The sequence below is a fragment of the Ochotona curzoniae genome, unplaced genomic scaffold (genome assembly GCF_017591425.1).
Source record: "Ochotona curzoniae isolate NIBS_2020 unplaced genomic scaffold, NIBS_Ocur_1.0 contig_908, whole genome shotgun sequence".
Classification (NCBI taxonomy): Eukaryota; Metazoa; Chordata; class Mammalia; order Lagomorpha; family Ochotonidae; genus Ochotona; species Ochotona curzoniae.
The window spans coordinates 31,373,654-31,398,597 of NW_024466607.1; the positions used below are offsets into that span (position 1 = coordinate 31,373,654).

Genomic DNA, 24,944 nt, shown 5'->3' on the forward strand with positions numbered 1-24,944 from the left:
TAAGCTTGCAATCTAGGTTTCCTGTCATCAGTAAAGAGATAATTGTGTAGAATATATCATATGTAGTTGCAGTGTCTATTCTATTCTATAGTGATGGCTTTACATTGGCCTCTTATGAGATGTTCCAAAAGTTGCAGAATTCCAGGGCAGGCTTTTAGCCTAGCAGCTGAGACACTGATTAGGGCACCCACAAGCCCTGATGGAAAACCTGGGTTCAGTACTGCCTCTGATCCTGACTGTGACTTCCTGCTAATGCAGACCCAGAGAGAGAGAGAGTGGTGATGGCTAAAGAACTTGGATTTCTGCCACCCACCTGAGAGACCTGGATGGAGTTTCTGGCTTCTGGTCCAGCCTAGTGCCATTGTGAGTATCTGGGGAGTAAAACAGTGGATGTTCTCCTCTCTCCCTCTGTCTTCTAAACCTTCTCCCCACAGCAAATAAATAACTAAATAAGGAAACATTTCAAATACAGAATTTTGAACAATACCCAGGACAGTATCTTACATTCATTTCTTTGGGAGATGTTTGATTTTTATACTTCGAAACTATTCCACATTTTCTTCAGGGGAATTAGATAGGGAAGTTCCCAGGTGCTTTCTTCTTTTAAGAATTTTATTTATCTTTATTGGAAAGGCAGATTTATAGAAAGAAGAGACAGAAAGATCTTCCATCTGCTAGTTTACTCTGCAAATGACTACAAGGGCCAGAGCTGAGCTGATCTGAAGCCAGGAGCCAGGAATTTCTTCCACGTCTGCCATGTGAGTGCATGGTGCCAAGGCTTTGGGCCATCCTCTGCTGCTTTCCTAAGTCATAAAAAGGGAGCTGCATTGGAAGTGGAGTAGCCAAGGATGTGAACCAGTACCCATATGGAATGCTAGCTCTATATAATTGGAGACTTAGCCAATTGAGCCGTTCCACTAGACCTACTGCAGGTGCTTCGGTTAAGAACACAGATTTAGGAACCATTGGCTAGGGTCATAATCAAAAACTGCAAGTCTAGGCAAGGGCTTGCTAACTTGTCCTAGAGGTAGTTTTTGGGTCAGTCCTGGCAGGTAATTATTGTGGAGCTGGTGAATAAAAAATATGGATTTACTGAAAAGAATATAACTATCAAAGGAAAATATGCAAGACAATGGTGTACTTTGGTGTGGGGAGAGACTTGGAGGAAAAAATATTTTATATCCAATTAAATGAGAAGAATTCTGAGCAGTGATAAGAGTGGTTTTTCCTCAGTTGAATTTTGGAGAGGATAACAAGTAAAACCTTTTATCTCTTCTCTAACCCTTTCAAAATGCTGATTGAATTTTCACTTTAGTACAGATTCCAAAGCCCAGAGTATCTCTCAAAGAAAAAAACCATCTGTCACTTGGATGGTTGATTGTGTTAAATCCCATTTTAGTTAAGGTTCGACTTTTAAAAGATCAGTGAGATTCCTGATCACTGAAGTTGATTTGTAGTAGCTTGGGATAAAAAGTAGTAATTCAGATGTGAAATGCATTAGAATACAGGTAATACTTTTATGCTGCTTTCTGTATTTTATGGCTTTGGTGTTCTTTGTGCATAGTGTGTATTGGATAGTAGAAAGATACACAAGGGAACTATTTTTATTGACTCTACATTCTGTAGACACAACTGTCAAACGTCCGCAGTCACTAGTACCAGAAGACTTGTGCTGACATTTAGTGGTTGCTAACTGGAGGGGTAAATATTTGAGTTCTGGGAAAGCATGTAACATGGCGTGGAAACTGTGAAGTTGGCAGGTGGGTACCTGAAAGTCAAACTTTTGTCTGTATGATGGTAGATATTTCATTTCTGCATTCAAGAAGGTCCTCTGAGAACACTAGTGCCATCTAAATCTTTGTAAAGTACGATAATTTAATTGAACAGAAGCCCTTTGAGATACTTTTATTTATACACTTATGTGAATGGCCAGTGGATGCCTTTCTTGGGACAGTGGATTGTCCAGAATAAAAAGGCACGTTATTGGCTGAAATGCCATTGGCATTTGGCATCACCTTATGCCAGATGGTTGGAATGGATATTATTGGGTTTTATGGTCAACATTTGAGAGTCCATAGAGGGCACACATTTTCCTTGCATGTAGGTATGAAATAAATTAAAGTTTAAGTTCTAAAATCTACCCAGTGCCTTTGTATCTTAAAGCAAATGGTGCCCTGGATGAGGAAAATCTGACTTGATCCTTTTTCTAAAAAGGTTCTAATTCAGTGAGTTCCTAATTTTTTTTCCTGATCTTCAACTTCCTTGATTTTCTCCCACTCTTTCCCACTTATTATGTTTCAAATACTGTACTGAACACATTATACATATTTTCTCACTCTACTCCAGCAATAGCCTGAGGGACCGCCCCTTGTTGTATTTCTTTCCTCAGAAGAAGAGACTGAGCCAACAGAAAATCAATAACTGTGCACAAGATCACAGAATTAGTAAGTGATGGGATTCCAACCTGGTTGACACGAGAACCAGTTGGTTTTCTTATCTTCTAGTGCTAGCAGCATTCAGAGAGAAGCAGAGAGATTAGCAAATGGAACAATGTAGTATTGTGCTCAGTCATTTGTCTACCCAGTTCTCAGAGAAGTTCTTAGCATGAAGAAAGTACCCAATGACTGTTGTTAATGATTACAGTTACTCTACCAGACACATGGACATTTCCCATCCTGTTCCTTTTATTAAGTGATTTCATCAGCAATTTGCCTATTTTTCTCATGCCACATTGCATCTTTCCCCCATCCTCTCCTGAACCATCATTACCTCCTACCAGGGCTGTTGCAACTACTGTCTGTTTTTTTGTGTGTATTTTAAAGATTTATTTATTTATTTTTATTGTAAAGTCAGATATACAGAGAGGAGGAGAGACAGAGAGGAAGATCTTCCATCTGATGATTCACTCCCTAAATGACCACAACAGCTGGTGTTATGCCAAGCCGAAGCCAGGAGCCAGGATCTTCTTCCAGGTCTCCCACGCGGGTGCAAAGTCTCAAGGCTTTGAGCAATTCTGGACTGCTTTCCCAGGCTGCAAGCAGGGAGCTGGATGGGAAGTGGAGCTGCTGGGATTAGAACCGGCACCCATATAGGATCCCACGTGTTCAAGATGAGGACTTTAGCCACTAGGCCACCACACTGGGCTTGCAACTACTGTCTGTTTTGCAGAAGGTTCTCAACTTAGCAACCAGAAAAGCCTTGCTAAAAAAAACTTAGATCTGAGCTCACTACTCTTCTATTTAAAAACCTCTTCCTCATCCTGGAACAAAGCCAATGACCTTTCCTTGCCCTGTTGGATCCTCTGCAGATGGCCCTGGTCCTATAGTGAATCTTAGAGGTGCTATGCTCTTGCCTCACTCTAGACCTCCAGCCACGAGGTCTGATTTGCCACTGCCAGCTTCATGCCTATGTCGCTGGTGCTGGGAGACTGTTCTTGCAGACTGTTCTTCACTTACTCCAATCTCAGCCCAAGTCCCCATCATTAGGTTTCAAGTGCCTCTCCTCCCTGGACCAATTATCCCATTTATCATTGTGTGCTAATGTGATGGTTTCAAATGTTGCCCACTAGACTATAATGCTGAAAGTTTACGTGGTGACTGGGGTATTGCAGTTACTCTGTGTTTTTGAACCAAAGAATAAATGAATGAATAAATAAATAAAGCATGAACAGGTTCAGATACAGTTTAACTAAAGACTACAGGCTGTGTATTTCCTATTACTAGAGAAAAAAATTTTTAAAAGATAATTTCATTAGCTTATGGAATTTGAGTATGTGATGGCTTATGGAGATTGCATTGCTTTTCAAGGCAATTGTTTTCAGTCTTTCTCCTTGACAATCAAATGTTATGCTGAAAGCTGCAAAGTAATTTGCCCAGGGTACACAGCTAGCTGCTGTCAGGATGTCTTTGATCTGACCTTTGAATTGCACGCGTGAGAAGAAATGTGCAGATTGTGATAGTGATGCAGGGTATCCTGAGTCTGTAGAAGCTGCTGACGTATTTCATTGTATTGATGTTGTCATGTCTGCATTTTAAAGCATGTTTTGAGAACATGTATTGCTGTATTTATGTGTGTGCTTGTGTGTATGTGTGTGTGTACTCATGCATTCTGAGTGACAGGCTGTAAGTATCCAGCTCTGTATGAGCTAAACAAATTGTGTTCCCAAAGATGGTGCCCACAGAGAGAAGCTGCTTGCAGTTTATTTCCATCAGGACCAGGCAAGGGCAGCATGCCCTGCTTCACTCTTAGGTCTAAGGGTGAGGAATGCTGTCGGATCTCCAGTCTGTCAGCAAGAGGGCACTTCATTTTCCAGGCTCCAAAAAAGGTTTGTGCACAGATGCAAAACAACAGCTAGAGATGATGGATGAGGAGTTGGGAAGGGACAGCAAGCAGGCAGTCCCCTAACCTGCATCTTAGATTCTGGAACTCCATTAAGTGTTAAAAATTCACCGGTATGTGAAATTACCTCTCCTTTCAAGTTCTCTAATAACACGCGGTCCCTGCAAGCCTGAACCGGTACCCGAGCCAGGGAAGGCTCAATCAGCAACCCAGGTGCTCATTGGGCTGCAGGGCTGGGTTTCTGGCTGGGCACGGGTTTAGCCCCTTTTGCAGTGTGAGGCAGCACTTTTGTCCTGCAGGTACAGTAGGTACTGGATTAAGCAGGTCTGCTGTTACAGACAGACACCATGCACCGTTCTAGTGCAGAGCTGTGTTTGGATTGGAGTTTCCAGGGCCTTATCAGGAGCCACCCCTAGTGACACAGCCGGTGCCAGAACTAACTTTGACTTTCACTCTTCGCCAAGGGCTTGCAGAACACCTTAAAGGAAAAAAGATGGAGGCGCTTAGAGTTCAGATGTTCATGCCATGCTCCTTTGAAAGCTTGTATCTGTAAGTTTGATTCTGGAAATAATCCTGGGACCACTGGACTGGAGCAATTTATTTTTCCTTTTTGCATGGGGAGGGGCAGCAAAAGGAAAGATTTTAATTGGGAATTAAAAATCTCGGAGCTGTTACTTTGTGACTGTGGCTTTAATTTGCTTCAGTTGTAACCTGTGGTGGAAGAAATGGCAGGACAACAACTAATTTGTATGTTGGGATAGGGGTGGGAAGATGGAAATGCCTGCCAAGTATCTGCCCTCTTTTTAAAAATTGATTGTCTTAAATTAATAATGACAAAAAGGATAAAAATGATTGAAAAATCTGGGAAAGAGCAGAGCTTGGTTTATGATTATAATATAGACTGAAACCCAGCTTTGCTATGAATAAAGAATTTTTTTTTTCTTTTCAGGAAAACAGTAATATTTGACAAAGAAGTCCCATTGTGAACACTTTAGATTTTTTTTCTCTTTTCTATTTTTGGCTGTGGAATAGTAAAGTTGCATTAATAAACATCTTATTTGCATTCTGTGAATATTATTTGTTTGTCCTTTGAGAGGAAAACAAAACATCCAAACTTCAGGGTCTTCTGCCTTCAAGTTTGAAATTGGCAGTGTTGAAGAACTGCTGAATTGGAGGAAAAAAAATAATTGGAAAGTTATTTCTCCCACCCCCCACCCTTTAACATTTATTTTGACTGTTAAGTGATAAGGTCTGAAAACAATACTCAAAGCTGTGTCCTGAAGTGAGTAGGCATTCAAGCAGATCAGCTTATGCAAAAGCCACCTCTGGAGCTTAATAATTATTTACTGAGCGTTCCTGGGTCATGAGAGAGGTTTGATCAAGTCAGAAAGGCATTATGTTCAGCAGCTTGTGAAGGTGTGCTTAAAGACAGCAAGAACGGTGGAAAAATACTCGATGTAGAACTATTTTTAGAATTTGATTCTCAAAAAGAGAGAACGTCCTATGAATTTCCGTGTGTGTTCAAGTTCATGACTCCTTAAAAGAGATCCATGCATTTTAAAAGATTCTGAAAAGATTGCTAATTTCTTGTGCTTCTGTTATTTATGTCTTTGAGTTTCCTTTCATGGATAGTGTAGATGTTTTATTCTAAATGCCACTAAAACCTTTACTTAGTCATCTCTCTAAAAGTTATTGAGCCTTTTATGAGTATAATAAATACCTATCTATATATTTAAGATGTGATGCTAGAAATGTTAAAATTTCTGCCGTATCTATCAGATAACAGTAGCAGAGATGATGTCTGCTCTTTTGTGCTCTAGGTATGATTCTGTGACTTACTTATGTTTTATTTTTTAATATTAAGTTTAAGCATGGTGATGGGTACAGGAACCCTTGAAACTATCCATCCTATGCAGCTCAATATCCTGGCTTTCCATCCAAATTAATTCATCATTTTGAGTTTTTCAGGAGCATGCTTCTCATATAAAGCCTCAGAATGAAATTCTTAGCAAGCATTTTTGAGAAAACATGCTCACTGAGCTGTTGCCCATTAACTTTCCTGTGCCTGTTCTTTCAGAAGGGCACACACTGTGAATTAATGGTTTGTTTTGTATTTTGCTCTAGGAAAGCAAAAGAATGCCACAGCATAAAGCAACCTTCTTGAGTTCTAGAGAAAATAACTTGCCACTAGCTTTGAGATATTAAGAGGTTCAGAGGATAACATTTCTGGAATTGAGACACAGGCAGTAGCTCAATGCCTAGGTTGTGCTCATTATTCTCGCTGCTTGTGGCCATCATTGTAAGCATCTTGTCCATATCAACATGTTTTGTTCTCACAGCTGCTCTGTGATGAGGTTCTTTTTTCCACTTACTTACTGCAGACTAGAAAATTGAGAATTGGGCATGTCATGTAACCCAACTCATGTAGCTCAAGAGTGAGAATGTTGGGATTTTAACCTGGGCATTTTAATCTGGGATAGATGCTCATATCTGCTACATTCAATGCCTCTTCACTTAAGGTCCTCAGTGACTCAGTATTTCTTCCTCTGGTTTTACTAAGTTGGTTTCTTCTGTCTCCAGATTTCTGAGTTAGTAAACCATAATTTGAGTTTCAGAGGGTCTATCATTATTCCTGATGCCACTGTATTTCTCTCTCAACATGTGCTTACCTGAGTCTATTTCATTGTCGATTATGAGATAACTGTTTGAGGGAGAAGAAAATTCTGATACCTGTGTTCATTGATTGTAAGATTTGTCCTGACTTGGGGATTCTTGTAGTGAGAAAGTGATTTATATAAATTAAATAGGGGCTAGTGGCACAGTGTTTGTGAAGTTGGCATCCCATATTCCAAATGCCACTTTGGTCCAGCTTCTAGCTAGTGCTCCTGGGAAGGCAGTACGTTTTGGACCAGTGTGTACTTGGTCCCTGCCATTTTTAAGGAAGAGGTTGCTGGAATTCCTAGCCAGGAGCTTGGACCTGGCTGTTGTGGGTGTTTGGGGAATGAGCCAGCAGATGGAAGATTCCTTTCTATGATGCTCCCTGCCTCTCAAAAAGTAAATAATTTTTTTAAATGAAAGAAATTAAGGAAATACAGCAGAACCCTAGAGTTCAGAGTATTTTTTCACTGGATATTTCAAGCAAATTGTCTCACTGAAACTTCTCCAACATTGATGTTTTCGGTTTTTGATTTCCTGAGGTGGGCTATTTGCTAGGAGACACTAAAATGTACCCAGTGAGCAGATGGGTTTTGTCCTTCTGTGGTCTTTGCCCTCCTGAAGCTGGCTTCTCCAGGTTAGAAAGGACCCAGACTCTTAGAAACCTGAAGCCTGAGTTTCGTAATGCTGGCTCTCCATGGCTCCTGAAATTCCAGCCAGTGCAGCCATATCACAGGAAGTACAATGGCTGACGTGCAAATAAAGATATCTTTTAAAGCTTTCCTGGAAGTGCTGCCTGACATTTCAGGTTAAATCTCACTGGTAAAACTTAGATGTATAGCCATCTTAGCTCCTGAGAAGCTGAGAAGCGTTTGGTGTTGCATGTGATTGAAACCATGGCTTTCTTTGGTTCTTCCTTCTCAGAACTGTGTCCCTCCTTTCAGTTCCCAATAAAAATCCAGCTAGTTTCTAAAGCTTTTCTCCAGTAAAAGTAGGAGCTTGCAGATTTACATTCTGCCAGTTTTCCAAACCTTAGTACAAAAAGAATATTTTTACCCTGGTTATTTCAGTCAGATACATCACGCTGAATCTTGCTGGGCTATCCCTTGAAGTAGCAGCTCTTTCTTGAGTCAGTGGCTGTGATCAGGTGTGTGGGTATGTTGATTGGCAAGCCTGGATTATATTTCTCTATCTGGAGGTGGCAGCAACAACAGCCTGGTCTGGGCTGTGTCAAACTTTATCTAGGTCTCCCCAAGAGTGACAGAGGCCTAAGTACTTGGGCCATCGCCTGCTGCCTTAGGGAACTGGCTATAAGAGCCTGAACTTGACCCAGCATTCATATGAAATGCTGGCATTGCAAGCAGTGGCTTATTCCACTGCACCACAATGCTCACCCCTAAATAAAATGGTTTTTAAAAATTGGAAAAGAGAAAACCTTCCACCTTCACACTCTTTTCCATATTCTGTCATTAGATTATTACACAGCTTTAGATTTTTAAGATATTCTTTCTTCTAAAGTACTTTTGGTAGAGGATTGTGTAGTGCTCTATTAATTACTTATACCTTACGGGGGCTGGGCTTTTTAGAACCTTGTCAACCATGGTTATATGATTGGGGCATCCTAGTTAGACAGCATTAGCTAGAATTCTTGAGTGCAGTGTCATGGAAAGTAGCCTGATATGAAAGACAAAAAACATGAGTGAAAGCCCCTTCAGCTTTATCTGCTTTTATTACTTTTCATTGATCTCGCTCTTAGAGGCCATTTCCTTGAAAGGAATTGAGTTGTTAAGAGCATGTCAGGCACCAGTGGCAGCTATGGGAAATGGAGATCACTCATGGTCATGAAATGAGAAAATGGCAACATTCAGATTCTCAGTTTAAAATATCCTCTAGTAGGAGATTGACATCTCCTTAGCTGGAGTATGCAGAAATGAGAAGCATATTGAGAATGATGAAATAGCCAACTTAGAACCTGGTAATAAAAGTTACTGGGGAGAGCAGAGAACTCTAAATATTTTGTTTTCCTAGTTCAGTGATTTTTAAACACATTTTTGTTTTGTTTATATATTACACATATATGTCACTAAGATAATAATAGTGTCTTATGATGCAGATGAAAATAGAAATAATGATCATGAGATAAACTCAATGTTAAGAAATGCTCTGGGTGAATATTTGACATCATGGTTAAGATACTGCTTTGGATTCCTGTGTGCCATTATTGAAGTGCATGGATTCAAACTGCACCTCTGCTCCTAATCCTAGTTTCCAGCTAATGTACACTGTGGGGCAGCAGATGAGAGCTCCGGTATCTGGATACTTGCCACTCAAATGGGAGACTTGGATTAAATTCCTGACTTGCTGCTTTGTTTCTGACATAAACCTGATTGTTATGAGCATTAAGGACTCAGCTAGCAGATAGGAGATCTCTCTCTCTCTCTCCCTGTCTCTCTCCCTGTCTCTCTCCCTCCCTATCTCTCCCTCTCCCTCTCTCTCTTTCTCTCTCTCTGTCTCTCCCCTTCCCTGACTTCAAGGATTTAAATAAATTTTGTTGAAGAGCAAATGTTTTTCTTTTTACACAACCAGCGTATAATTCTTTTCTCCACTCTTTTGGGGGAATCCTATCAAGATGATCTTTGATTTAGAGCTTTGAATAAATGTGGAGAGTCTCGAGTCATTACCAGGTGATTAGAACCAAATTGTTAAGCAGTAAAGATTTCAAATTCTAATGTAGATGTGTTTAGTGGATTTTAGTTTATAGGATGTGTTCTTCTTTGGGGAGATAGTGTGGGAAGCTTGAGTAGCCAGCAGGGTTGTTCACCAGGTTATCCTAGGGCTCCAGCAGCACTGAGCTCTGGGAAAGCATTTAGGAATTTGTTGAGGGAGAGAAGAGAAAAGACACACTGCCTTTTGAAGGCTTTATTCTGTGCCAGAAACCTAGAATATTTATTGTCTGACCTGGTGATGTTACCAGAAGCAACTATAATTTTGGCAGACTTTGTGTGTGTGTGTGTGTGTGTGTGTGTGTGTGTGTGTGTGTGTGTGTGTGTGTGTGTGTGTGTGTGTGTGTTTACCACTAAAGTCCAAATTTCATGATGAGACAAGTCCAGCTGATCTCAGTGTCTGAAGTCTGAAGCCAAACTGTGGTATCTGGTACTTTTATATTTATAAGCACCAGACTCCCAACTATTATGAGATGCAGTAATTTCTCAGTGATACTTACTTCCAGTATTCATGGTCCTGCCTGAATTACTGTGGAAGGAAAGATTCAGATAGCAGAAGTCCTGATGATTTTGGAATGATTATTGTTACATGGATCTATTTTCCAAATGAGATTTGTGTCCTTGGAAGCACTTCAGAATTTTTTTTGCTGGGAAAGCTAACTGGTTAGGGAAAATGTCTGTATAGTTAGCTGATTGATTCCTTCTATTCATTCCTTCTAGTTGTACTGTCATCTTCAGGATACGCCAGCCACCTCTAGACAGATGCTTTTGTTAGTATCCTCACTCAGTGCCATCCAGCATGTTGAACTGAGTATTGGAAGGAGTTTAGGCTGTGATCAGGCTGGCTGGAGATTGGAAATGCAATGTGCCATTCCTCAGACAGGGAAAAAAGTGTTCTGCTTTGAGAGTCAGATAGGTTGCATACGAATGTGTGATTTGGGAACTTTTACTTCTTGATTCCTAACATGATCAGATATCAAGTGCAGAATTGAAGCCAGGAGTTTATTTCAAGTCTCCTATACCATGGCAGGATCCCAAGGCTTTGGGTCATCCTCTACTACCTTCCCAGGCCACAAGCAGGGAGCTGGATGGGAAGTGGGGCAGGAACCAGACAGGACAGGACAGGACAGGACAGGACTGATGCCCATATGGGATCCTGGCACTTACAAGGTGAGGATTTAACCACTGAGCCATGGAGCTGGACCTGTGTTAATACTATTGTGCATGTCTGTGTTGCTACAGTGTATGTGAACCCAGCACTGTGCTTCCCCAGACATAAGTAAATTTTACAGAAATGAAACAACATACAAGACCTGGAACCTTACCAGCTGAATTAGTTTAATGAAGATTATTTTATTGGGGAAGCATTCTAGAATTCCTTATGATTTATGAGAAAATTAAAGAGTAGATTGCCTTTCCTCTCTCCTTGCACAACTTTGGCCGAAAGTTTTCTTAGACTTAAGTCAGAATTGCCTGAACTTTATATGACATATTTTGTTGTCCAGACTTTTTCATAGGCTTAAAAAGATGTCTCCCTTGAATCCAAAATACTATCATGATGATATTTGATATTATTTTTTCCTCTAGTTTTGAACTACATCCCAGCTTATTGGATTATATTCCAGTCATTGTGCTAAGATTTTTTCATTTATTATAAATTCTAATTCTCATCATAATGAGATTGGATAATTCTAACCTGGCCATTGTCACAGGGAACAGAGGTGGTTTCTCCCTGAGGAAAGAGGTTTAACAGTTCCTTCTGACTCTCTAGATTTAAGCTGGCCAAATTCTTGCCTTGGAGGACCATGGCATTGAGACCAAAGGGTGTTTCAAAAGAGATAATGACATCATTGTCAAAGGTGAGGAATTGATGTGAGCAAATGGTTGGTACAGTGGCAAAGAACTTACTTGGGATACTTGTATCCCATGTCATAGTGCTTAGGTTTGAGTCCTGAATGCATTCCCAGCTCCAACTTCCTGCTAATATTGCCCCCTAGGAGGCTAAGGGTGATGGTTCAAGTAGTTGGTCCCTGCTTCCCAGATAGGAGACCTGAATTGAATTCCTGGCTCTTGGATTTAGCTTGCCCCAGCTCTGGGCATTTGGAAAGTAATCTAACAGATAGACCAATTCTCTCTCTCTCTCTGCTTTTCAAGTAAATAACATAAATGTAAGTTTTTAAGGTGAGGGATAATTAGGCAGGTGTTATTTAGAAACAGAAATGTTTTGAATTCAATGAATTTTTGGATTTATTCGAGTTGTTGAGGAAGGCAATGGTTAATTCCTTTAGACTTAAGAATATGCCATCGTGTGGCTATTGTGGTGTCGCTGGTGAGGTAGCCACGTGTGACCCCAGCATCGCGTATGGGCTCTGGTTCAAGTTCTGGCTGTGCCACTTTCTATCCAGCTCCCTGTAGATCCAACACAGGATGGCCCAGATGCTTGGGTCCCTGCACCCATGCAGGAGATCTGGGGTGAAACTCCTGGCTTCTGGCTTCAGATCAGCCCAGCTTTGGCTGTTGCTGCCGTTTGAGGGGTAAACCAGCGGATGGAGGATCTCTCTCTGTCTCTCTCGGTAGCTCTGCCTTTGAAGTGGAGCTCTTTTTTAAAAAAGGAACATGCTAAGTTATCAAGAACCCATGATTAATAGGCCTTAATAGGCCTGAGAAGACAGAGGTTTGAAGATTAAAAATGTAAATTCAGCCTTTGAGGTAGGGACCCAAACAACATGTAGTGTCCTCCTCTTGTCCACATACTGCCTTCCAGACCTACCAGGACTACCGGGAGCTCACCTAATCCCTGCAGCTTATTGGTAGGTGGAATTTGGAGAGGCCTGGAGTACATAAGTTGCTCATTGAAGACCTCACTGCCCAGCTGAGACCAAAGTACAACTGATGTCCAGTCGGTGGCTCTCCTCTGTGAGCCAGCATGGAAGAATTCTCAGCGCCCAGGGCTGTTGTGTCTGGGTTCAGTGCTTCATCCGAGTGCCAGGAAAAGCATTTGCCTTCCTGCCAGTTGGATTTTAGAATGTGATTCCTGATGGTGAGACACGTGGAACTACATGGATGTCTATTAATATAGATAATTGACTTACTTTCAAAGCATCTCAGAATTAGTGACCATGGCTTTAAACTATGAGATTAGAAACCAGGTATTCCCAGCACCTGGCAGTTTTTCAGTAACTATTTGTTGAATAAATGACCTTTATGTAATCTTATTAAAAGGACTCAGACTCATGCAATTAGGATTATCTAGCAAAGACAGAGCTTCATGGAGCAGGATGAGTTAAGTCGGCTTTTCAAATTAAATACATTGGAAGTCTCTGCTGTGTCATGAGCAATTTTAACAGTGTGTCTTCATTTAAATAATAATAATAATATAGTAATAAAAGGTCTCTACCTGTTATAGTCTCACTTAAATCCAGATTCTGAGTTTAAAACCTTACACTTGTTTGTAATTGCAGATTCAGTTACTTGTAAGGGAAAGGGATGCTTTATAGATTGAGAGCTAAACTGGGAGCCTGGGAGTTACCTTTATCACTGTAACAATGTCCTCCAGGGAGTGTGCATAATGAAATCTCTCCCATTCTTTCTTCTTATTATTATCAGTATTTTTTGGTGGAAGACACTGTCAATTAACTGAGCTTGGCTGCCACTATAAATATGAAGCAATAGATGGCTCTAAAAGGGATTTTCATTTATTTATATTGGTGTACTGTGTATACATTTGTATATTTTTCCTCCCCTTCACAAAATAGTTCAGAAAATGCTGAAGTGATATTGGTGCTGCTAGCAAAGTATGAAGCCTTGATGTGGTTGATAACTAGTAATTTTCATTTAAGATGTCTCAAGAATGCTTTACTGTTAATTGAAAGGATTTTCCCCCAGTATCACAGCCAATGACTTGTCTCGAGCAGCTAATTAGTGCGATTATTCCACAGCTGCATTTGCTACGGCACAAAGGTTTGCTCCTGTTCTTATCAAAAGGATCAGTCTCTTTGGGAATGTTTTAACCTGACAGGCTTTGAATAGTAAGACTGCTTATTTATTTATTTATTTTTTAAATAGCCACCCCTCCCTCCTTTCCTTAGCTCAGGAAAGTACATTTGAGCTTTGAACACAGACTCAAAAGTAGGAAAATAGTTTTCTTTTGATGCTCTTTTAGTAGAGCTTTCCTCAGTAGATGAATTTACATGGAGACTGTAATGCTATTAAAATAATAGGCAAGATATTAAGATCATTCAGTTTTGTTTACATCTGTAGGATGTGTGAAAAAATAGGTAGGAAGGAGGGTGTTAAGTATCAGGATGCTGAAGACCTTCAAGAGAACCTGGATATAGTCACACATTTCCTTTCAGTATCAAAATGCTGTCTGTGATGGACCCATCCATTCTCCTTCTAGCCAAAGGATAACTAATCACTCAAGTCATTTCTGTGTATTCAAAAAAATCAGCATACAGGGATGTATGTTCTACCACCAGGAATAAAAAATATAATAGCTTTCTATGGTGGAAACAAGAAAAACAAAAGAAAAATTAATTGACTTACGATTCTACTCCCAGGCTGACAACTATGATCATCCTCATTTTGTGCTTTTTTACATGTGAACACCCCATACATTGTATATATCAAAATATAAATGCACTTTTGACTCCTGCTTTACAATGAGCTTGTATTACCTGCACTTCCTACTATGGTTGAGTGGGATTTTTTATTTTAAATAAAAAATTTAGCTGGTATTTTATTGAATTCATGTATTACAGTTTACTTAACCATTCTCATAGGCCAAATTTTAGGTGATTATTAATATTTTGTAATTTGTAAAGAATTTTACAATATTGATTTTTCCAAATTTGTATTTTTTTACTCAAAAAATTATCTGTGAAATTTCTGATTCGAATTGAATGCTTTTATAGCTTTTTGATAATATTTGATAATGCTGTTTTTCAAAAATAATTTAATATTTACCAGCAGCGACTCAAACACTGCCAGTTTGCTTTTTCTAGTTATAAACAATTAAAAGAAAAAAAATTTGAGTCCTACCTTGAGTCCCATTTTACTTGGCTGTTCTAATTTTATTATATGACATACTTTTATTCACATCAATAAATAAGTTTTAACACTATTTTAGCAGCTGCATGCTATTAGATTAACCTATGTCAGTTTACCATTTTTATAGTGAAAATAGGCAAAGCATGGTGTAATTTTTATGACATGTGTTTTGTTTTCTGGAACTGCGAGAGGGAGACAGATACTTCCCCTAATGGTTCCTGTCTTTGAGGCACTTTCAGGAGCGTGCGTGATTTCCAAGCTTTTTTTTGCCTTTTCTTAGGTGGCAGGACTGGGATTTGTGCTCACAGCAGAAGGATCAAGGTACAAATATGTGAAGCATGACTTAAGAGAATATTGAAAGCTTCCCTTTTATTCTGTTTTTAGGTAGTCTGGTTTTGTAGTGTTTGTCCTAAAAAAAAAGTTTAAAAAATGTATTGCAAGACACAAGTTTTTTGTATCATGATATTCACAGTGACAAGCATTTATTGAATGAGTATTGTGATACTCATTCTTGGGGACTTTTATGAATGGTTTTTATTTTATCTTCACAGAATACCTAAAGTGAAGGACTTTAAAGTATAAATGATACCATTGAAATAATTTATAAAAATCATCTTTCACTTTTACAAATGAGTTAATACGTGAAAAATATAATTATCCTTCTTTTCTCGGTATGGTGACTGAGGCCGACAGAGGTTTACTAACTTTGATGTAAGAGGGCTGACAGGATAAGCAACCGAAAACCTTTTTTAGCAAAGTTAGAAAAATTACCTTATGACTAGAGGTTAAATAATTTTGCATAGAGAGCATCTAAACCATTAGAGTAGGCCTTACGGGGACTGCACAGCACACTCATACTGGAGGGCATGCCAGGATGCATCAGAAGAAAAGAGGGTACAAAGAAAACCAGGCAGAGAAGAATTGGGTTGTCAAACCAGCTTGTCTTCTGCCCTCTCCCCCAAAGACTGAGGTCGAGTTCAGTGTTAACACTGTGGCCGAAGTGTTTCGTTGGTTAATGATGTTTTATCTTATAAAAATTTCCCCATAGCAAAACTCACCTTTTCCTTCAACAATTCCCCATTAAGAAACTTTGTAGACACCTTTAAGAAACTAGTAAGGGTAGTTATTTGGTTAAATTCAGTTATCCCAAAATGCAAATCAAGCAATTTGTTTATAGATGTGGAACTCTGGGTGCCATTAAGACACAGTACTTCCTGCCACTGCATATGGCAGCGCCATATTTGGTGGTGATGAGTAGCATGCAGCATAAAATGTCAAAAAAAATTAAACTGCCGGATAAAAATTTCTTGATGCAATCAAGCCAACCTATTTTAATTCAGCTACTAATGACTTGAATCCTGTCACCTCGTGATTTTCAATTATGTGGAGTACCATTCTATGACTTGATTATATTCACACCAGCTCATTTCATACTTTTGTGCAATTTAGGATACCCCAAAATGTAAGTGAAGAGTCTCATTAGGAAACTAAATGTTACGTGCATTTTGATTTTCCCACAGCAGTTCTGCAGAGCATCCTGGGGCCTCCAAGCCTCCGATAAGCTCCTCCAGTATGACATCACGCATCTTGCTACGCCAGCAACTCATGCGTGAGCAGATGCAGGAGCAGGAGCGCAGGGAGCAGCAGCAGAAGCTGCAGGCGGCCCAGTTCATGCAACAGAGAGTGCCCGTGAGTCAAACACCAGCTATCAACGTCAGTGTGCCCACCACCCTGCCCTCTGCCGCCCAGGTGCCGATGGAAGTCCTCAAGGTACGTGAATGCTGCTCTTGGTTGGCCCACACTCTCCTCCATTTTCTTTTCCTAGGTGTTTTTATATGGATCACAATGTCTATCTGGTTGTATCAACCTGTCAGAAACACACTTGTAATTTGCCAACTCCATGAATTCCTTCATGACTTTACGTGTAAAGAATGGTGCGGACTTGTGATGGAATAGGAGGCCTCAGTCAGTGGTAGAAAAACATCAAAGTTCTGTGAGGAATCACAAGCAGGAAGAGACATAATGGCTATCATTTCAGTTTCTAAGCATAAAAGTTATCTAAAGCAGGCCTTTTGTCATAAGTGGTCTGTATTTTTTTCTGAAATGTAATTTTTTATGTTTTATTCTATTTTTCTTTCTGTAGTAAATAATGTTGGCTATAGAATTTTTTAGAAAGTCCCTTTAGATATCAAACTGTGGAAGAGCTTTCTGCACTTTAATAACCAGACTACATAATCCTGTTACTGAAGTGAGTTGTCTGCTTTGGGTTTCTTTGATTTCTTGCTGGACTAAAAGCTGCAGGGGATTGTTAGCGTCATTCTGTCAGGGACATATAGATTCCTAATTACGAGAGAAAATTGTAACAAATCTAACATCTCACAATGTGTCTTCTTCATGCCATGGGGAGATATTCCTTGTTTTAAAAGAATTGTTTTCCATTCTTAAATATGCATGAGTCAAGGAAAGTAGAGAAACTTTCTCACTTTTAATTTTTTTAACCCATTCGCCTAATTGACTCATTCTGAAGGGTCTCAATGTTACTGTTCATTAAACAATGTGATCTTTGCATTCATTCTAGCGCTCTAGAAAAGTAGAAAAAAGGAAAGGAAAGAAAAAGGAAGGAATATCTCCCATGATTTAAAGTTTACTCTTAACAAATGGAGAGATGAAGTGTTATAATTCTGGGGTGAGTCTGTATTCCTTTCCTGGAATTAGGAACACAATTCTTGAAAATCAAATTTAAGATCAATTGGTTTTCATTGGCAATGACTCTTTTTAAATGTAGAGATGAACAATGGAATTCTTTGGTAGAGAAACCAATTAAAATTACCTTAAGGGAAAAATAAAAGATCCAGGTGGTTAGCAAATAATTTTATTCTTACATGGTTGTTCCAAAGTCTGAGTATTGCCACAGTTCTGGTAGCCTTCCTTCCCTCCTCAAGTCAAGGCAGGGCTTAATATTCTGTAATGTGCTGTGTATTGGATGTCTCTCTTTTGGTTGGTTGAGAATGAATAATCACTAAGTTTTAAAAATAAGATCCATATAAAATCTAAGTTGTTTCCTGATTGCAAGAACCATAATTATTTATCTGTATTTCAGGTTGTTTAAACTCATGTGAATTAAGAGCAAATTTTGAAAGAGTTGACATGGATGTGGGCTGGTAGTTGGAAAGTAATGTTTTAATATGACAGTAGAGTATGTTAATTGAAATGGGTTTTCCAATTAGAGCAGTTATGTCCAATGGTGAAGAAGTGACACAACTACAAATGTGTTAAAACATCATTCACCTATTGAATTAAAAATGGACACAACTTCCAAATGTTTTTGTTACTTAAACTTTATTATTTTGGAATTATTGAAATTAAAACACACTAAGTTGTACGAATAGCATATCTGTTTTGCTCATATTTTACTGTGTCCTGGTAATCCTGGATATACATGCATCTCCTAACAGAAATGCAAGAAAAACTTCTAAAGTTAAAGCTCAAATAGATGCCTAATATTGGAAGACAAGGTCTAAATAAAAGTGAGCAATTGAAAGATGTGGATTTCATGCTGAATAGTTTAATCTCTTTTTTAGCTTTCATGATTTGATACTGCAGTTGTATAAGCTAGTGAAAAGTATTGTATACGTGAAAAGGAAGACTTGTTGGTGTAATGATGTTTAGAGGATTAATGTTTTTTTAGACAGTTTCTAGTACCCTTCGTAAGTGAAGGACCAAATAAAAATATTTAATTTAGGAGTCTGAGAAACCCCAAAGATATATACTTTTTGGCAATCTGTTGTATAATGATTAGTAAGTAAAGATTTAATGCTTCTTAAAAAGAATACATATTTTTAAAAGTTTTATGTATACATTCGTCTATTGTAAAAAGATAAATGAGAGAACTGTAATCCCTTTGATTTCCATGTAGTTTTTATTATAAGGAAGTAAAAGATTAAAGGCAGCACAGTTAATTTGTAAGATCTTAGATAATTTTTTTCCATCAGAATGTGTTTTTCAGTGAATAGGTAGTGTCAAGTATACTAATCAAGTTTTGTTTTGTATTATAGATTATGTTAAATATTATCTCATGATTTGTATAAAACATTTTTACAGTATATGAGTAATACATTGCATATGAATAAATTTTGTATAATGTATGAATAAATTCATTAATTTTTGATGTTTAAATTGCTAAAACCAAATATGGGTGCTTCTCACTGGAGATGAATGTATGTGTTTAGATGTGCTATCATGTCTTAAGGAATCTGTGAAATTCTTCCATCTCCCACTGGTTTGCAAGAACTTAACGAAATTAAGGTCATTGTGAAGTGTTTTACAGGCATAAAAGCTCACCCTACCAACATCCAGTTACTGGGTAGAATGACAGATTTTGATAAGTTAAATTAATGTTTTCAGATTAATCCCTTTCTTTGGCAAGTTATGCTTAAAATATGAAGCTTTGTAAAGCATGTTTAAAAGTTGTTGACATCTTATAAACTTAGGACCATTTAGAATTTCTACCAGAGACTGGAAGTTTGTCTGACTCTTTCCTCAACATGTGGTAGTTTTTTAGCCTATAAGTTCATGAAAGTTTACAGCATTTTCATTTGGTTGTATATTGGAGTCATTGACTGATGGATTTATCCCTCTTACTGATTCTCATGATTTAGAATGGTTGTATTACTTTGCATCCTTTCTAGATCTCCTAAGAACAGCTTGACACATTTGGGTGTTGCAAGTTAAGGATGTTTCCTTACTGCAAATTACCCACCTCTTGGAGTGTATAATATTTTTTCACAGTAATAAATTTATTCTGTACTTCAAACTGTGAATGATCAGAGAAACCATTAGTAACTATTAATGAAAGAGGCTTCTTCCACGGGTGAATCTCATCGTTTCATTATAAACATACAAACCTAAGGTTTGAAATTTGGTATAGCTTATTTTCAAGCAAAAATAGAATAGCCAGGGCAGATCTTGTAGATGTGTGAGGTCTCCTGGCTATAGAAGCACCATGATACTAACCACAAAATCGTCAAATTTTATTCTTCACATCACTACCAAATGTCTTCACTGCTTCAGCTCTGTTGCTTCGCTCGATTAACAAAGTATCTGGTTACTCTAATCTAGGATTTGCAAATTTGTCAGGATTTATTTCCTTACCACCATTCCTGAAGTCTACCCTGACAGCTTGTAGCTTGAAAACATTATAGTTTATAAATATGTAGGAAATGTCCAAGGGTTTCTCATTTCATCATCTCCTTCATTCTGTCCTTTTGTCTAGCTATTTAAAATTTTGAAGACAAAGTCTTCTTTCTGGAATAGGTTATACATTTTTCTGTTCTGCTTAGGGGAAAGTTTATTTGAATGTTTTAGAAAGGATTTTAATTGTTTTTTTTAATATTTTGTATTTTTTTATAAGTTGGGAAGAAATTTACTTTTAAGGGTTCCCCCAACCCCAAATCATCTCAGAAGTTGCAAAACTTATTCCATAGTTAGGTGTAACTCTTGCTGTTCATCAGATGCAAAAACCTGTATGGCTGAACCCTTTATATTGTAAACAAAATGTATGTTGGCACTTACATGGTGGTTATCTCAACAGTCTTGTATCGATTTGTACAGACTCTAGACAGTTGAGATGGAAATCCTGTTTCTGAAACCTCTGCTAGGCAGCTGATGTTCTGTGAGGCTTCACTAGGCTTGGAGTGGGTGGATGGTAAAATTGCTCATTTTTCTCTGCAAATCTACCAGTAGTGGAATTTCAATATGTGTCATATTTTTGGAGTGTAATACATGAACAAAGTCACGAGGAGTGAGAACTGAGTTGATAGGTTACAAAGTAGCCGAAGGGACTTCTCCCACATTCTGCACTGGATTTTGCTGCTGATTTGTTTAGCCAGGAATGCAGGACTGGAATGGCAGAAGCAAATTCAGCCTCTCAGATCAACTTGTTTTGGTTCCCTTAGTTAGAGGAGCCATTGCTATAAGTATTAACCTCATAAGATAAAGACCTGAGAGTCTTTTCTTGTCAGGGCTAACATTGGTTCCCAGTCACCAACCTTGATTTCTGGGATTGCTTATAGAACAATTTTTGACTTTAAGACTACATTCTTGTTCAGGAGGACAAAGGGAATCTCAATGTAGGTTCCACAAACAGCTCCCTCTTCATTTGTATATAGAGAGTTCGTTTCCAGTACAGTCTTTGGATCACTCCATATCACAACCAGGTTGTTTTCCTTTTTCTTTAAAAATAATTTTGTTGATCTTTAAAATTCCAGATCATGTTTGATAACTTTGAGGAGATTTAAATGATACAGCAGAATAAGCCAACAGACATCTCTCCCTCCCTTTCATCATGCGCCCCACAGATAACTGGCACCAGTTTCGTGTGCAGTCTTACTTAAAATCCTTTTCCAGTGCTGTGATTGTCTCCCATGGGAGTGAGGTCTGAGGAAACAGGCTGTTCTGACTACGTAGAAGTAATGTGGTATTTCTCTTTGTTCATATTTGTGAGTGGGACAGAAGAAACTTTCTTCTTCCAATTGTCTCTGCTTTGGCAAATATAGGACATTCTGCCTCTGTGATTGTTAGGGTACCACGTGCTCCTGTGTGTCCACGGCTGTGTTTGCCTCGCCTTGCTCCTGTGCCCCTGTGGCTAAGGAGCTGGTCATCTCAGGCTGGCCTACGAAAATGTTCCTTAGACTTTGCTTCTACTGTTAGAATCACATTTTCCACAGGCCAGTAAGAGCCCATATCTAAGCACATGTTTGTTGATTGGTGTTAGATAGTGTTTCTGTCAGCACTGCTTTCAGTGGAGTTTCAGTAATGAAGTGCTGGCTGAATAGTCGTCTTTGCTTGGATGTTTAGGCTTGGGTTACTTGAAAGAGCAGACCCATGGGGAGTAACCATCTAAAACCAAATATCCAACCAGCACACAGCTGTGAACTAGTTCCAAATTTCTGAAAACACTGAAACGTCATCTCTCCTTGTAAGCTCACTTAGTGATATTGGCATGAAATTGAGAGACATTTCCCCTCCGACCACAGAACATTTTTATGAGGCTATGAGGTACACTAGAGTATGGATAATTTGACTTCATCCAGTAGTGGATGGGGCCGCCTGGGTTCAGCAGACCCCTGAACCAATTGGCACCTGTCTTTGAGATGAAAATCTGTAATGTCTTCTTTGTGTGTCTCTTTTTCATCTCTGAGGGAATCCCCTTTGTGATGCCAGAAGAGAGGCATCTGCTTGGCCCCTTCTCAGTTTTTCCTGTTCGATGAAACCATCTGGTAGGTGCGATCTCCTTTCTTTTACACAGTTTTGCTGATTGCATCCTTCTGGAAGTGATGGGAGCATGGGAGGGACATTTTTCTAAAACATCTGGACCTAGTTTTATTTAGTTGTAAATGGTGATTTCTTTTTAATGTGATGGCACCTGTAAGGAATGTATGCAAAATAGGGGTGATATCAGCCTTTGTTTATGGAGGGTAAAAAAGGTTGTAGATGTTACAGGGGATTGTAACAGAGTCAGGAACGTAAAGAGATAAGCAGTTTATGTGGCTGTTAACATTTCATGGAGAAGAAGGAAAGGAAGTTAGAAGGAAAATGTCTGAAATGGCTGCTGAAGGGGAAAATGTTAAGAAACGTTCTTGCAGGTTGGTCAACATCTTTTGACTTGTGTTTAGGGTATATGATTGAGATATTTATAGCTGTGCCTCTCATCTTCTGGCTGGTCTGTTCCTTGCAGGAAAGCTGTTTACAATAGCAGACGTGCTTACCATGTGCTTACACTGGAGTTTTCTGGTGTTTGACTCATTGAGTCCCCAGATTGGTCTGTGAGGTGGTTCTTTCTTGCATCCTCGTCTCACAGAGGCAAGAACTGAACCTCGCACAGAGTCACCGAAGTAAATGGTGACATCAGGATTTGAACTTTCTGAATTGAACTTTACAGTGATCTGCCTACCTCTCATCAGATGGGCGACCTGAGAAACTTTAAGAGGCAGAGGAAGCACTCACTGCTCAGCTTTCAAATGCCATGGCCACCAGGGCTCTGTAACACATGTTGGCACTTTGGGCCATAGCTTCAACATAGAAATGACTGATGTGGATGCAGTGTTACTGAGAACAGACTGCAGGGCAGAAGGCAAGCGTGCTTCCTTGACTACCTTCGTGTTAATTATGGTGTGGATTGGGTGTCAGGATGAGTGTTTTTTATCATTTAGCTCATTTGACCTTTCAGCAACTCAGGGGAGTCAGTGGAATGAGCCTCAACTTCCAGCTGAGGAAGCAGAAGAGAGAGATGATCCCCACCTCCCCGGGAATCTCTACACCTCACTCTGTGTCTTGTGATAACCATTGTGTTGTCTCTTGCCTTTTGCTACAGAACTTCGGGGCAGGTTCTGTAGAATTCTAAAGTCTGCCAGGAATACGCTATGATAGAGCTAAGTGTGAGACAAAACTTAAAAAAAAAAAAAAGGTACATGGTCTTAGGTTAGGTATTTGAGTTGGTAAGGATTTTATCTATTGAATAAAGTATTTCCATGAGTTTCCTGATGAAAGAACTGTATGTGCTTTTCCTGGCCACATTTACCAGGTAACCTCATAGGTTAGTGTCAGCATTAAGGATTAAAAAGCAATGTCATAAAGGTGTTCATAACAATATATATAAAATTGAAACTCAAGGTCAGTAAGATTCTAAAGATCTTGATGGCCCAGCACATCACAATTCCTGTGCTTTACAATTCTATGTAGTTTAACAGTATATTTATATTGTGTTAAATGTTCTTTAATTACTCGTTGAAGTAGAACTTCACAGTTTTCTGAATTCAGATTTTTTTCTGGATTTATGGTTGTATTTTTACTTTTTTCTTACCCGACATCCCTTGCAGTATTATATCATTTGGTATGTGTTAGCACTTAAAATTGTAACATTGGTCCTGATTGCTTCTCTGTTTACTTTTTAGTGGATATCAGCTATAATATATCTTCACAAACATTACCTACTTAATCTCAGTTTGTAAAGAAAGGAGTTAAAGTTGATAGACTTCCTTCTATAGTTAAGCTTTTGAACAAGAGAGATTGTGGACAGGTGTAAGCAAAATCTATTTTTAATTTTGACCTACTAAAATAAGTGGGTGGGATCTGCAGTAAAACATGTAAGTCAGTAAGATAGGTCTTTGCTCAAGGTTATAGCTACAATTAGTAATAGCATATTCGTTCTTGTCCTAAATATGTCTCTTTTTATTGACTTGAGTATCAGCTTGAACTCTGAGAAAGGCTTAGGTTCTGGTAATATACCAATACTTCAGATATTGTTTATAAAACTGTTTTTACATATTATGCCTTTGTGAGAAGGGAACATGTAACAGATCAAGTCCGAGGCTGTTAAAGAATGTTCATAAAAAAGATTATTTTAACCACTCTGAAAACAGTTGAGAATATTCTAGAAAAGGGTCTGGATGACTCTATGCCAAATTGTTCCTGCTAGTTATCTGTGGAATGGGTGTTGGTGTTGAGGTGATGGTGATCAAAGGCTCAACTTTTTTTTTTTTTACTAGAAGAACATACGCATTCATTCCACATGTAATTAAAGTGGATGTCTCTGTTGCATTTTATTTAAGAGTCTTAACAAGCCCAGTTCACCCCCAAGTTTGTGGGTGAGCATAATTATTCTGTTATGTGAATTTACTAGACTAACACACATTATGCAACCCTGGTGGTATTACTAAGAAGGTGTAGGAATCCTGGAAACTAAAAACAAGCAAAATGATTTGAATCACCCAATTGTGAATCATTTTAAAATGTAGTTAAGAGGCTCAGAATATGAAGCAAAATTCAAGTTTCTTCTCCTTTATATCATTAGGCATAACTTTGTTGTAATCTCTGCTGTTGGCCTTGGGTTTTATATAATTAAAATTTAGGGGCTGGAAATTTTGTTGAACCTTAATTGGAAGTGACAAACCAGAGACATTCCTGCCGGTTAGGAAAGGCTTAAGAAATTCTTATTGGCTAAATTACAAATATGTAACATTTTTTTTTTTCTGACCAGTGCAGGGTAGTTCAGACAGTCTAAAGGTGACAAGATTAGCTCTGTTTTTCTAGTAAAGTAGTAAAATTAGATTAATAAGTACTAGGCAAAGAACCTTTTCTTTCTTTCTTTCTTCCTTTTGAAAGAAATCTTACCTTGAGGAC

The 24,944-nt window shown here is 38.7% G+C and overlaps 1 protein-coding gene across 7 annotated transcripts in view; it reads left to right on the plus strand.

Annotated features, from left to right (window-relative positions):
* MITF (melanocyte inducing transcription factor) overlaps positions 1–24,944 on the plus strand; it is a 221,100-nt gene that overhangs the window by 119,343 nt on the left and 76,813 nt on the right. For 3 of the 7 annotated variants that reach the window (XM_040994801.1, XM_040994803.1, XM_040994807.1), the window contains exon 2: positions 16,286–16,535. In XM_040994801.1, coding sequence (XP_040850735.1) covers positions 16,286–16,535 — 250 coding nt within the window. Of the gene's footprint in view, positions 1–4,665; positions 4,888–16,285; positions 16,536–24,944 lie in introns of those variants that run through there. The other 4 variants (XM_040994805.1, XM_040994806.1, XM_040994802.1 and 1 more) reach the window with 2 other exon arrangements.